The sequence below is a fragment of the Tuber melanosporum genome (assembly GCF_000151645.1).
Source record: "Tuber melanosporum whole genome shotgun sequence assembly, scaffold_18, strain Mel28".
Classification (NCBI taxonomy): Eukaryota; Fungi; Ascomycota; class Pezizomycetes; order Pezizales; family Tuberaceae; genus Tuber; species Tuber melanosporum.
The window spans coordinates 652,271-664,244 of NW_003298841.1; the positions used below are offsets into that span (position 1 = coordinate 652,271).

General features: G+C 47.4%; 3 protein-coding genes; 1 reads left to right on the forward strand and 2 right to left on the reverse strand.

The window, feature by feature from the left end:
- Positions 1–1,101: 1,101 nt before the first annotated feature.
- On the forward strand, positions 1,102–2,312 carry GSTUM_00005203001 (uncharacterized protein; the record flags this gene model as incomplete). XM_002837222.2 has 2 exons in its annotated part: positions 1,102–1,258; positions 1,324–2,312. The coding sequence occupies 2 exons, from the start codon at positions 1,102–1,104 to the stop codon at positions 2,046–2,048; spliced, it is 882 nt and encodes a 293-aa protein (XP_002837268.1). The 3' UTR covers positions 2,049–2,312.
- A 2,981-nt stretch (positions 2,313–5,293) lies between these two features.
- GSTUM_00005204001 (uncharacterized protein) lies at positions 5,294–8,110 on the reverse strand. XM_002837223.2 has 6 exons: positions 8,049–8,110; positions 7,321–7,996; positions 7,252–7,261; positions 7,089–7,208; positions 6,685–6,991; positions 5,294–6,633 (listed from the first exon to the last, which is right to left on the reverse strand). The coding sequence occupies exons 2-6, from the start codon at positions 7,556–7,558 to the stop codon at positions 5,464–5,466; spliced, it is 1,845 nt and encodes a 614-aa protein (XP_002837269.1). The 5' UTR covers positions 7,559–7,996; positions 8,049–8,110; the 3' UTR covers positions 5,294–5,463.
- A 1,021-nt stretch (positions 8,111–9,131) lies between these two features.
- Positions 9,132–11,741, reverse strand: GSTUM_00005206001 (uncharacterized protein). XM_002837224.2 has 6 exons: positions 10,881–11,741; positions 10,727–10,794; positions 10,172–10,652; positions 9,905–10,100; positions 9,603–9,836; positions 9,132–9,552 (listed from the first exon to the last, which is right to left on the reverse strand). The coding sequence occupies exons 1-6, from the start codon at positions 10,958–10,960 to the stop codon at positions 9,490–9,492; spliced, it is 1,122 nt and encodes a 373-aa protein (XP_002837270.1). The 5' UTR covers positions 10,961–11,741; the 3' UTR covers positions 9,132–9,489.
- Positions 11,742–11,974: the final 233 nt, after the last annotated feature.

The following is an 11,974-nucleotide window of genomic DNA, read 5'->3' on the forward strand; positions in this document are numbered from 1 at the left end:
GGAACGCCAACCTGTTGGCTGTCCTAGCAAAACCAGGTCTAGAGTGATCTTGATTGTCCTGGTGTTGGCCAAAGGGCGCCCTTATTTTCTTTTTGACATGTTTCGAGGTGTGATATCTTGGGGTGCGGTTTTTCTTTGTAGCCAGCCAGCCAGCTTACCTGCCCGTGAACCGATTGTGAGATGGGTGAATACTCGTACTTGTACAGTACTCGTACAGTGCAATGCCATGGTACTGTAACCATCACCCGTAGTAGAAATACACGAGAAGCGTCTGCATCGGCATATGAAACATGACGGTGATGCACGAAATGGGGTACTTGTGCAAGTACTCGTACAACACAAAGTAAGAAAAAGAACATATCCCAAAATCCGAGTTCCGGAATCGGAAGCTTGAAGAGGGAGGAGGGAAAAAACAAATATTCGGATGAACAACTCTGTTCACGAAGTGTAACGGCGCTGTGATAGCACCAAGTACGACATTCGTTCTCCTGCCCGTTCGATGTACGAGTACAGTACTCGTAGTGATTCGTTCTTCAAGCCAATTGTTATCGATATCGAAAGGGTCCGTCAATGCTGGGTTTTTCCCTCGAGCGCAAATTTCCCACGGCTCACTTTCCTTCTTCCGGCTCTGAACTTTACCTCTCTCGGTTAGAGAGCCAACCTGAAAAAAAAAAAAACCCTGGCGTGGCGTCGAGAGAGGGAAAAAAAAAAAAAAAAAAGAAAGATGAGAAATCGTTGAAGAACCGAACGACCTTTTCGAAATCGGTAATACTGTTATAATAATAATAATAATAATAATAATAATAATATTATAACAATTTTTATATCATTCATCCTGGTCTTTTGTGGACCCCATCCAGGTACAGGCTTGGCTTCATTCCGAGTGATACTTCATGTGATGCAGAGGCCTGAGCCCCTTTTACTCGAGTAGAGTGCTCGTGTACAGTACCGTACTAGTACGAGTATGGTAGGTATGATAATATGATATGTTTGGCTGACTGGTGCAACGTCAAGATGCGGTCAGTCTCCGCCTCACGAGCAACCACTAGCCAACCACAATTTCAATCTACTCGAGTACTCAGTAACTTACGGCTTCGCACAATGGGGGAAGATGCGGATAATAGAGCCCTTCGAGAAGAGATCGCAGGCTTGGAATCCCGGCTTCGGGCAGCGAGAGCCAAACTACCCTCGAAAACAGAAACTCGATCCCATGGTAAAGCTACAGTCCCGTTATCCGTTTTATCCATCCATTCCTGCAGTAAGCCTCAGCAGGTGATTGAACAAGGAAAAAAAAAAAATCTCTAACAAACCTTTTCACAAAAGAACTTTGCGCAACGGTGGCGACCCCAGAAACGCACTTTCTCCTGTTACTCTCCGATTCCGCTCTCCCCCTCGGCTCATTCGCCTTTTCCGGTGGCCTGGAATCCTACACTGCCCACCGCCCATCAACCTCCACGCCCAGGGAAACCACTGAACGATTCCTGAGGCTCTCCGTGAGCTCGCTATCACGCGCCGCACTCCCCTTCGTCCTGGAAGCGCACAGGGAGCCAGAGGCAGCCCTAACGCTGGACGACGTCTTCGATGCCTCGACAATCTGCACCGTGGCCCGACGTGCTAGCGTAAGTCAAGGCCGGGCCTTGCTCACAGTGCACGAGAAGTCCTTCTCTTCATCGCTACCCCCATCGCCAGAGCTGGAGGCCTACCGCCGAGCCCTCCGCGCGGAGAACGTGCGGGATAGAGCAAGTGGGCACTTCCCCGTCGTCTACGGCCTTCTATGTAACCTCGCTGGTATAAGTCTGGAGGGAACTGGCTACCTGTTTCTGCTGGGCCACGTCAAAGCCGTGTTGTCCGCTGCTGTTCGTCAGAGCCTTATAGGGCCTTACCATATGCAAGCGCTGCTTGCTGCGGAGAGTACGCGTAGGATCATGGATGATGCGTTGACTGTTGCGAAGGGGATCGCGGTGGAGGATGCGGGCCAGTCGGTTCCGACCTTGGATTTGTATCAGGGGAGGCACGAATTACTTTATTCAAGGGTTTTTAACTCTTAGAGCGAAGGCGAAGAGATAGGCGGGCTGAGGGTTGAGGCTTGCGGTTGAGGATGCTTTCCGGTGGGTTAGATATCGGGAGAGGCTACAAGTTTGTTTAACGTTGGATAAAATATGTGTCCTAGATCTCTCGTTTACCCATTGATCAGCGCCTTTCTTTTTCGGCGAACAGCGTCATCGTGGCTCACAAGGGACGTGAGCCCGAGGTGCCATGAAATAGCTAGACTAGCTGCTGGTTGATCTGGACTTAGCTTAGTTCAATATATTCCTCATCTCCTGATACATATCGATCTGGACTTGGCATGCCCGGCAGTGGATTCTGCTGTCAGACTGCCAAAGGGGATAAGCGATAGAGGGGGACTTCCCCGGCGGCATTCTGGGAGAAGAGACGGAGTCCCACCAACCCCACCACCATTCGAGAGGACGACCAACCAAGCAACGCATCGGTATCGCTTACCGGTAGTCTACCACTTCATCCAAGGGATGATAAAGTCTCAGTTTGAAACTCTAGTGATTTATTACCAAGGAAGGGTATATATACCTTCCATATCCTGTTACTATCATGATCACGGGCAAGAACATTTGGATACAGTACTCGTACGGTACATGACGGACTAAACATTCCGGTACACTAAAAATATAGTGGCGGGTGTGATATCAGATTTGGTGGGGGTTGTTCGCTGCACCCCTTCCTGTTCGTCCCCCCTCCTACATGTTAAGGGATACGGTAGCCATGGATACCGTTGCCGGGACTGCACACTGTATGAACGTTTCCTGTTCGCATGTCATTCTCGATGTGCGCGCGGTTCGGTAGTCTAGAACCCACCCCCAGCTTTCGACGGAGGGGCCCCGGATTTTTTCTGGTTGACCTCCTACCTCTTGGGGTCACTGGGTTTGGAGACGTGGTGCCCAATACAGTGCGAAGGCAATGAATCCAGGTATTTTAATCCTCTGGCTCGCAATTGAGCGCGGAAACTGGACCAGCATGTCAAACGACTTACTCTTCCTTCGGACGACGACAAGGGTCCATCTCCACCGCTTAGACTGTATTTCTCACTATATATCCCGTCTTGCTATTGTGTTGATCAGCAGCTGCACTATGATTATAATAGCGGAGAAATGTAGGTTGCCTTCCTCACTAAGTCACTTAACCCGATGCCTAAGGGCCTTGTCCTGCAGAGGTGATTATCGAACTACCGACTGAGTAAGTTTCATGGTGGTACGGGTACCTGTAGAGTTAAAATTTAAGCTGGTGTTTTTCTTTTCTTTTCTTTTTTTTTTCTCCCATTGTTTTTGCTTGTCGCTGGTTCTGTTCTCTGATACTGTGCTACAGTAGTATCATAGTAAAGAGTACTGTACTCGTGCGGAGTACGGTGCTGTACGGAAGAATGGTAATACTGAAGAAAAAAAAAAAAAAAAAAAGCTCGCATTGTGTCGGTCGGTGGAAATGCAGTTGCTCATTTTCTTATACTTTTTCTTCTTCTTCCTCCCTCCCTATCGGTAGTTACAGTAGTGTGAACAGATTATAAAAGTGTTTTGATGATTAGATCTGGTTATCGTTTCTGATATTGCGCTACCGCCACCGTACCGTACATTACTGTACGAGTACTCGTTGCAGCCGGGTGGGTACAGTACTACGATAGTACAGTAGGCAATGTCGCCCACCCATCACCCATTGGCCAATCACGCAAGACAGTAAATTAGTCCACAAGTACTCGTACCCGTATCATACTCATAGCTGCCTGGCTACCTAGCAGATAGTCTAAGCCAGAGTCACCCTTCCTCCGCAAGGCACCACTTCAACTCAGCCGCGCGAGTACGAGTACAGTACCGTACACTTAATTTACCGTACCCTATAATTCTTAACGGTCAAAACTCCCACAAGTTTTAGCGTTGACATCCAACTATGATGGTCTAACCCAAACCATGTACAGTATCCATATAAAACAGGACAATACTGGAGCACAGTACAGTACCGTTACAGAAACGACAAATTGGATCGATAAAGAAAAGAATCAAGGGGTGGTGGATACCTAAGAGTCTAGTCATGGAATATCAATCGGTCTGGACTTATCTATAGTGTTGAAACATGCTTCTGATACTACTATGGTATCACGCTGCGATAGACTTTTTCCTTTACATCAAACTCTATCACTAGTCTACCCCTAATAATACCCCCTTGCTTCTTTCTCCTTTTTCTTTTTCTTTCCTTTGTTATTGTTATTGTTCACTCGACCTTTTGTGTCTCGCTCTCAGCAGTAGATAGTTAGGGTCTTTTGCTCTTCCTGTTGAGATAGTCAAGTGTTCGAGTCTCTCAAGCAATCATTCACTTCGCCATATTGTCAAAGAACCTTTCGCAGATTGGGATGAGCTGATCTTTTACTTGTTCTTGTTTCGCGGGGGGGGGGGGGGGGGGTATCATACCGTACTGACGAAGGGTGACATAACTTACCCACCTACAGGTGTGGTTTTACTTACCTGGCCAAGTGAAAAACTTTTCCTTTTCTACATTATCGTAGTAGGTATAGTACATACAGCCCACGCAAAAGGAATCGTAAATCCTAACGAATTGTGCGATAGCTCACGAGGGGGAGTCTCCTCACGTGCGGGGGGTATCGGTGATGAAAGGAAGGTTTGAAAGGGGGGAAAGGGGGGGGCTTTTGGATTCCGTAGGGTGCCGGGCTATTGCTCGCTCTCTCTCTCCCCCTCTCCGAAATTCAGAGTTTGCATATAATTTAGATAGTATAATATATCGTAGTGTGGATTCGGGTTTTGGCTGGGATCTCTCCTCGGCCTGTAGGTGTGCGGAACTGATGTTCGGGGGCGAGGGAGGGACTTCTTGCCAAAGCATTTTACCAGAAGAAGCGATAATGTGGGCCATTAATATTCGAAGGCCACCCGCCATTCCCAAATTATTATTATTATTATCGTTGTTATTATTTAAAAAAAAAAAAAAAAAGGTCCGAAAAATGGGGTGATAAGCCATGGAGAAATGGAGACTACAGGGCCAGCTCCACTTCGGTGCACACGTGCACAAGTCAAATATAGCTTGTATCGCCACGTCGTCGTCGTTATTACTGGGTTTCCGTGTTCCATTTTCAAAAAGAATATTGGTGTGTAATTTGGGTGGAATATACTACCACTGTATGATACTTGTGCACTGGATTCGGGGAAATTGGCTCTAGCATTGCATGCAATAGCTATACTTGTGGGGCCTCTCCGTCCTTAGAACGTATATGTAGAGTCCCTTTCTCATCTAGGAATGTTTCTTTGAAGTCGCCGTCCTATCATAGGCACAAGAATGCCAAACTTATGTTCAAATGTTTATATCCTACCGCCCCACTGCTCGAATGCCCCGCAGCAATATTAACAAATGAGAGAAAGAGCATAGTATTGCCCTGTTAATGGACATTATACATCACACCCCATCCAGTTCCTCCACCACCTCCCCCACCAACTCTGCAATCCCCCTACCATCTTCCGTCCTCTCACTCGCTATGGCAAGTAACCTCTCGCAGACTTCCTTGACCTTCTGCACGTCATCCTTTAGCCGTCTTCTCGCTGCCTTGTGCGTCTTGACCAAGCACGCACTAGCTAGGCGGGCTATTGCAGCGTCAAGTTCCAGATGCATGACTGAGTCTCCTCTGATATTGACTGCCGCAAGGACATCCTTGACCCATACTTCGTTGGCCTTATCTTCCAGTATTGCTACCTGGGTTAGGACTCTCGCTTCATCAAATGCTATTCGGAGGTCGTCTTCTCCGGCACCCCTGTTTACGTATATTGCCTTCAGGTCAGCCCAGATTAGGTCGATGCCTTGATACTGTAGAAATTGTTCGCGGCCGTTGTCCTCTTCTACTGTCCCTTCGAGGCTGGATAGGATCCAGAATCTGTGGTCTACGCCGTCTTCTTTCCCCTTTTTCCATAAGCCCAAGAAGAGGTCTGTTAGGCCTCCGGATTCTTTTCTTAGGCTTTCATCTTCTTTCAGCCAGAGGGATAGCGCCCTGACAGCTGCAATCACCAATGGGTCGCGCGCAATTCCACCTTCGAGCTTGGTTTCCCAGGTTATACTCAATGGGGTGTCTTTTTCGAAGCCAGGTTCGAAGCCGGCGGCGCCAGCGTACCCAGCATCCCAACGATCCCGCAAGAACTCCAGGGTAAGTCCGAAAGTCTCCCCGATATCCGCTTTCAGCTTTAGCAGTAAATCTGGCGTGATTGGTATATCATCAAAGTCCTCGACCATTAGCAGGTATCCCAAGAATGCCGCCAGTACATCAAAATCAGAAGCCAATCTGTGAGCAGTACTCCCATATGAAGGAGTAGCGAGCTGTTCGAGTAGTGTTGGAAACGTAGCACGAAGATCAATGAGAACCAGCTGCATAAAAAAGTACACGAATGGTTTTTCCTCGTTGATCGGTGCTTTGCCTAGCGCCTTTGGCCCGAAGAGGAGGGACGGCGGGTATTTGTGCAGAAGACTAGCCGCTATTTTAATGCAGTGTGATCGCTCGTGCGAATTGTGACCGGAAGTTATCACGGCCCTGATGGCTGTATATGCGGATCTCACCCAATTGGTGTCTGGTGGGAGGAGCTATAATGGAGGGTTAGAACATGCAGATCATGACATGCATGTGCGTCTCACCTCAGATGGCAATCTGGCTAGTAGGTCACTCAAAAATGAAAGGATTCTTGACCGGGAAGCTTTACCCGTTGCCAACATATCTTCACATATCGACGGTAGAAGCCTCTTCAGTTGATCCTTTACCAACAGCGGTTCAGAGATTGAACGAACAAATGCATATTGTAGGATTTGCATTGCCGTTTCGTGCTCGACTGAACAATTTATCAACGGTGATAAATCCTTTATCCCAGCGATAACCTCCGACCCTTTCCTCCCTGTGGAAAACACCAGTAGGGTCTGCAATATCGTCGCTTGTGTAATTATCGAACTATCACCGCCATCGCTATAATCAGCCACCACCATCACCCTACCAAACCTCGCATCCCACCACCTGCAAATATTCTCATCGCTTCACGGGAACCTACCATTTGGGCAGTATCTCAGCGAGCAAGGGCGCTCTCCCAACCAATGATGCCTCCTCTGCAGAATTGGGTAGTAGGGTAGAAAAGGCGTGTGTTACGTGAACCGCTAACTCAACCATATCCCTCGCTTCCTCTGGAGATTTCTGGCTAGTGGCGCCTGTTTTACGCCGTTCCGCCTTAGCAACCGCTTGTTAACACCTCTCAAAAGCCTAGCACAGACGGGAGTGGTACCTACTAGACTTCAACAGCCGGTCTAGAAACCGGGGATTCAAAGACTTCCAACACCGAGTGAGAACATCGACATCTTGGATGTGAGTTAGGAACGAGGACAACATTGCCAGACCGACAAATCGGCTGGTGTCGTCTTTGCGACGGAGATAGTTGATGCATTGTTCAACTGTTTGGGAGTCGGGTTCTTGTGTTGGATTCACCTGGGGCGTATCTGACATAGGTTGGTTCACCGGGGCCTCCATTGTCGAACCGACTGGAAAAGGCGTGGTGAGCAGTTGTTCTGTTTCAGCTTGCGAGAGAAAAAGGAGGTATCGTGGTCTATGCCTGTCAAAGCCCGAATGGAAAATAACAGTGCTATGAGCCTACGGTATGACGTTACTACACTTAAGCCGGGTAACAAGTTTTATGGCTCGAGTACCGGTAGGGTAATCAAGCAGTGGCAGGTCAAAGCTGTTGGACCCTCATGCGATTGTTAGGAGTAGTATCATGTCATAATCCGAGGAATAAGTTACTCGCCTCGCGCCGTCTCACCGGCAACATGTTACCGGTATCATAGGTCTCCACAGCAAATCTCGCCACGGTCGTGGGTGGGTAAGGGAATATCGTATGATAATATAAAATGGAAGGGACCCGAACCTACCAGGCTGCAGGTCACGTACCCCAATATTCGACGGGTGCCCCTTGAGTCGATAAGATATCATACGACAAAATAATAAGGGGAGGCTATCGTACTTGTGCTGGGTACCAGTAACTAGTATCCCCTCGATCTATGCTCAACCGCGTTGTGAATGTTGAAAGTCTGAGGGAGAAGATATGGATAGTCAGAAATTGCCAGAACTTGGATATGTTCAACTTTAGAGGGTATAGAAGAGAATTATTAAATAGATTTTGTGAGAATGAATCCATTGAGTTTAAATCTCATCATAAATCACATGCATGCTCAGAAATTCCCCCCTATGCACCTACCATCATTGTTATCAGATTGTCATTTTTGGATAAGATGAGATTGCGCACATCTGATTAGACTGTCCAGTACATAGTAGAAGAGTAGAAGATATAGAAGACTCATCAAGTTCTAGAGAGAACACCGTAGGGTCGCCCTTATTGGGTGGAATCTACCATCTTATTAACAGCCTAACACCGTGGACATTTGATAAGTCAGGAGAGTATCATAATATGCACACGGGAAATGCCTTTTGTGTGACAAGGATTTCCCTTGCCAACATGGATTCTGTTTGGGATTGTGGTTTTGGGGAGCGGGGTTTTCAAGTTCTTTTCTTAAGGGTTTTTCTTAAAGGGTTTTCTTGTCTGGAGGTTTCTTAATTTATATCGGGAGTCTATTACACAGCACTGTCATCTCCATAAGGTTCTCATAGCTTGCTCGAGATCCCTGAAGCTACTTACTAGGGAAAGGTCAAGAATGTCCCTACGGAAATCGCTGTTCCCGGGTTAAAAAAGATTTCTCGAAAAGGATTTGCCCCGGTTCTACAATCCAGGGTCGGGGTCCACCGGGAATCATATCTGTGGCACCGCGAAGACTTTGCGGATGGGGTGTGTATCAAAACGCCTTATAAAGTTACTCCACTATTACAAGTACTAGAACCTACTGCACAGAGCACGGTACCCGTGTCTGGGGAGACTACTTGGGCGCAAATTAAGGGTCGGGACACAATAACAACCAAAGATCGTGGTTGCAATACAAGTACAAGAAGATAGCAGTGTATTGTCACTCTGCCCCAATCTTCAACTTGCCCTTGGGTATATGCTACAGCATTTTTCGTTATTGGTATAGCGGGTTTCAAGTACTGTATACGAAAGCCAGTAACCTTTATTTAATTGTGGGGGAAACATGCCAAGGAACCCTAGCCAACAGAAAACTTTATACAATTATACAAGAGACCAGGCTCCAAGAAACTGGCTATCGATCCTCAGCTTTTTTTATTTTTTATGTCAGAGCAAAGATGAACGTCGTGCCGTATCGTAAATCATCCGTAAATCCAACATTTGTTATGAAAGCCCTCTCATGCGCCCAACCGTCAGACCCAGGAAAAAAAGTAAAGAAAAAGCAGAAGAAAGACGGAAGAAGAAAAAGCCACAGGAACTGGGTAAAAATGATAGAAGACTACTGAACATTTGGAGTAGAGCTCCTTGGGAATAATACAACCTATGCGCTTTAAGGCAAAGCAACCCTGAGTTGATTTTTTTGCTCAAGTGTTAAGGTCGAAGGGAAGACAATCTGAAAATAGGTGTTAGTCTAACTTTTGCCGCAGGAGCGGTTTTTCTTACGTTGACCTTGACAATCAAATTGCCGCGTTCATTAGGTGTCTTTGAAAGCACCATGCCCTGGCCAGGGTAGCTCTCCTGCCATGTTGGTGACGTTGGCCCAGCATGTGAGACTTTTACCTGCTTCCCCTCGATTGTCTTGATTTGTCGAGACCATCCCAGAAGAGCATCTTTCAGGGGAATGGAAAGGGTTGTGATAAGATCGTCACCATCTCGAGTGAAGGATTCATGTGGTTTCTGGTGGGATTGGTGTTGGAGCGAATTCATTTTATAATCATGACGAAGATTTTGAGTGATAGACAAACCTCTTCTATAATGAAATGCAGATCCTGTTTGCTTCCATCAATCTCATCACCAACACCCTTGAACTTGAACTTTGAGCCAGCTTTCATGCCTGGTTTAACCGGGATCTTTAGCTCTTTGTCTTCCCGGGAAATCCTGCCATCCTTATCAAAGGTCTTCCTCTTGACACGGAATTTCTTTTCTGTGCCGTTGAAAAGCCTACGTAAACGCCCTATTAGCGAACATGGCAAAATAGCAAACCATCGGAGAAATGAGAAAGGCTAACGTACTCCTCAAGAGTAAGGCTCACACGCCTTTCAGATACGGTTGATTCAGGAGTCTTACTCCTTCCATTAGGCTCCCGAGGGCCCCCACCAAACCTAGTTCCAGGGAAACTGCTAGGTCGGCCACCTCCAAGTGGGCTACCAGTTCCGAGACCTCCAAGTATGTCGAAACCAAGGTCCTCAAATCCGCCCTCCATTCGGGCAAACTTCTCGAAGATACTCTCGGGGTTCCCGAACTGGTGAAAGTTACTTGCTCCATAGTATGGGCGCCCACCTCCACCCATCCCACCCATCCCGCCCATTCCGCCCATACCCGGGAAGCTTCCTCCGGGGAATGTTTCGGATCTCGAGAATGAAGGGTGTGATTGTGATTGTGATTGTGGGGGTGGCGACGAAGGGCCCCCGCGCAACAGATATTCTAAGCCAAACTGATCATATATCTTGCGCTTCTCCGGATCTGAGAGAACTTCATAGGCCTGAGAGATATCTGTACTGTAAAATTAGGAACCGTGCGGTGAAATGTTTGTGTGAAGCGAATATTAAGTAAGTATCCAACTTTACCCTTGAATTTGTCTGCGGCAACCTTGCTATCTTTGTTCTTGTCCGGGTGGTACTGCAATGCGCCTTTCCTTCAAAGCCAGGTTAGTTCCGGTTCAGGTAGGGAAGCTGCAGCAAGAAGCCGAGATATTGGTTGGGTATGGGAGAACAAACTCACCGATAGGCCTTCTTGATTTCTTCCGGTGTGGCGTTAGGCTTGATACCCAGGGTATCGTAAAGCTTCGTTTCCTTAACCATGATGGATATGTGTGGCGAATTTTAAATTTTAACAAACGTTCGAGTTCGTTTGTGAAAAGTTGTTTGGACGAATAGCGAGAGTGAGAGTATACAGGAGAAGTAGAGGAGAGGAGAGGAGAGAAAGGAAAGAAGAGGAGGAGGAAGAGTTTATGCGCAAGGTTATAAGTAATGAAAATTTATTTGAGCGTAACGTGGAGCAGGGATCAAAAAGATGATGTCAAGAATCACGCCTACTGGTGGAGCGGAAATCGTGTGCAGCCCAGTCGTTTGACGGAAGCCTGATACCAGTGATTATGTGAGGTATGACCTTAGGGCAAGGTGATAGATTAGGGTTAGGCTTGGAGGGGGAGATGGATGGAAAGTGGGAGTGGTTAAAGATTCCTTTGGAGAGATGGACGAACTTGAAAATATCTCCGGAGTGGGGGGGGGGAAGGCGAGGAAGAGATGATTGTGGCTGAAGAGGTGGTGAAGTGAGCGGTTGCGTGGTAGTCGATGAGAGTCTCTTGGTAGGAGTGGGGGAGAGGGAAGAGATAGTCTAATGAGAGGATGAAGGTAAGTGCAGTGAAAGATGACTGGTGCTGAATTGTGCGGTTGGACCGCGGATACCCTGCCAGTCGGGAGATGAGTAGACCGTGAGAAAATGGTGGCGTGGTGATGAGTGTACCCTACGGTACTGTATGTATGTATGTGTAAGAATGGCAGCCAAGGAAAGGGTGAGTGGGAGGAGTCTGATCAAATGTGAGGAATCTTAAGGTGAAGTTGGGAAGGTGAGAGATTTTGATAATCACAATAATGGTATCGTACTGCAACACTGTTGGGACTCTCTCTCTTCAGCCAATTCTTACTCCCCCTTGAGTTTCGCTGAGGAGGCCTCACACACCCCCAAATAGAAAGTTGGCCTCGGCCAATGGCATCGCTTTACGTCAGAGTCGTGACTCTAGAAGCTTCGCAACAAAGCCGGAAGATTGTAGGGTTAAAAGCCGTTTCTGGTCACACCAACTTCCGAATGGAAAA

Excerpts from the sequence above, each read along its gene's own strand:
- GSTUM_00005204001 (XM_002837223.2), bottom strand. The coding sequence starts at position 7,558 with ATGGAGGCCCCGGTGAACCAACCTATGTCAGATACGCCCCAGGTGAAT. Across the intron at positions 6,992-7,088 it reads GCTGAGATACTGCCCAAATG|TTCGATAATTACACAAGCGA; the intron begins GTAGGTTCCCGT and ends TGGCGGTGATAG. Across the intron at positions 6,634-6,684 it reads TAGCCAGATTGCCATCTGAG|CTCCTCCCACCAGACACCAA; the intron begins GTGAGACGCACA and ends CCTCCATTATAG.
- GSTUM_00005206001 (XM_002837224.2), bottom strand. The coding sequence starts at position 10,960 with ATGGTTAAGGAAACGAAGCTTTACGATACCCTGGGTATCAAGCCTAAC. Across the intron at positions 10,795-10,880 it reads GAAATCAAGAAGGCCTATCG|GAAAGGCGCATTGCAGTACC; the intron begins GTGAGTTTGTTC and ends CTGGCTTTGAAG. Across the intron at positions 9,837-9,904 it reads TGCATTTCATTATAGAAGAG|AAACCACATGAATCCTTCAC; the intron begins GTTTGTCTATCA and ends CAATCCCACCAG.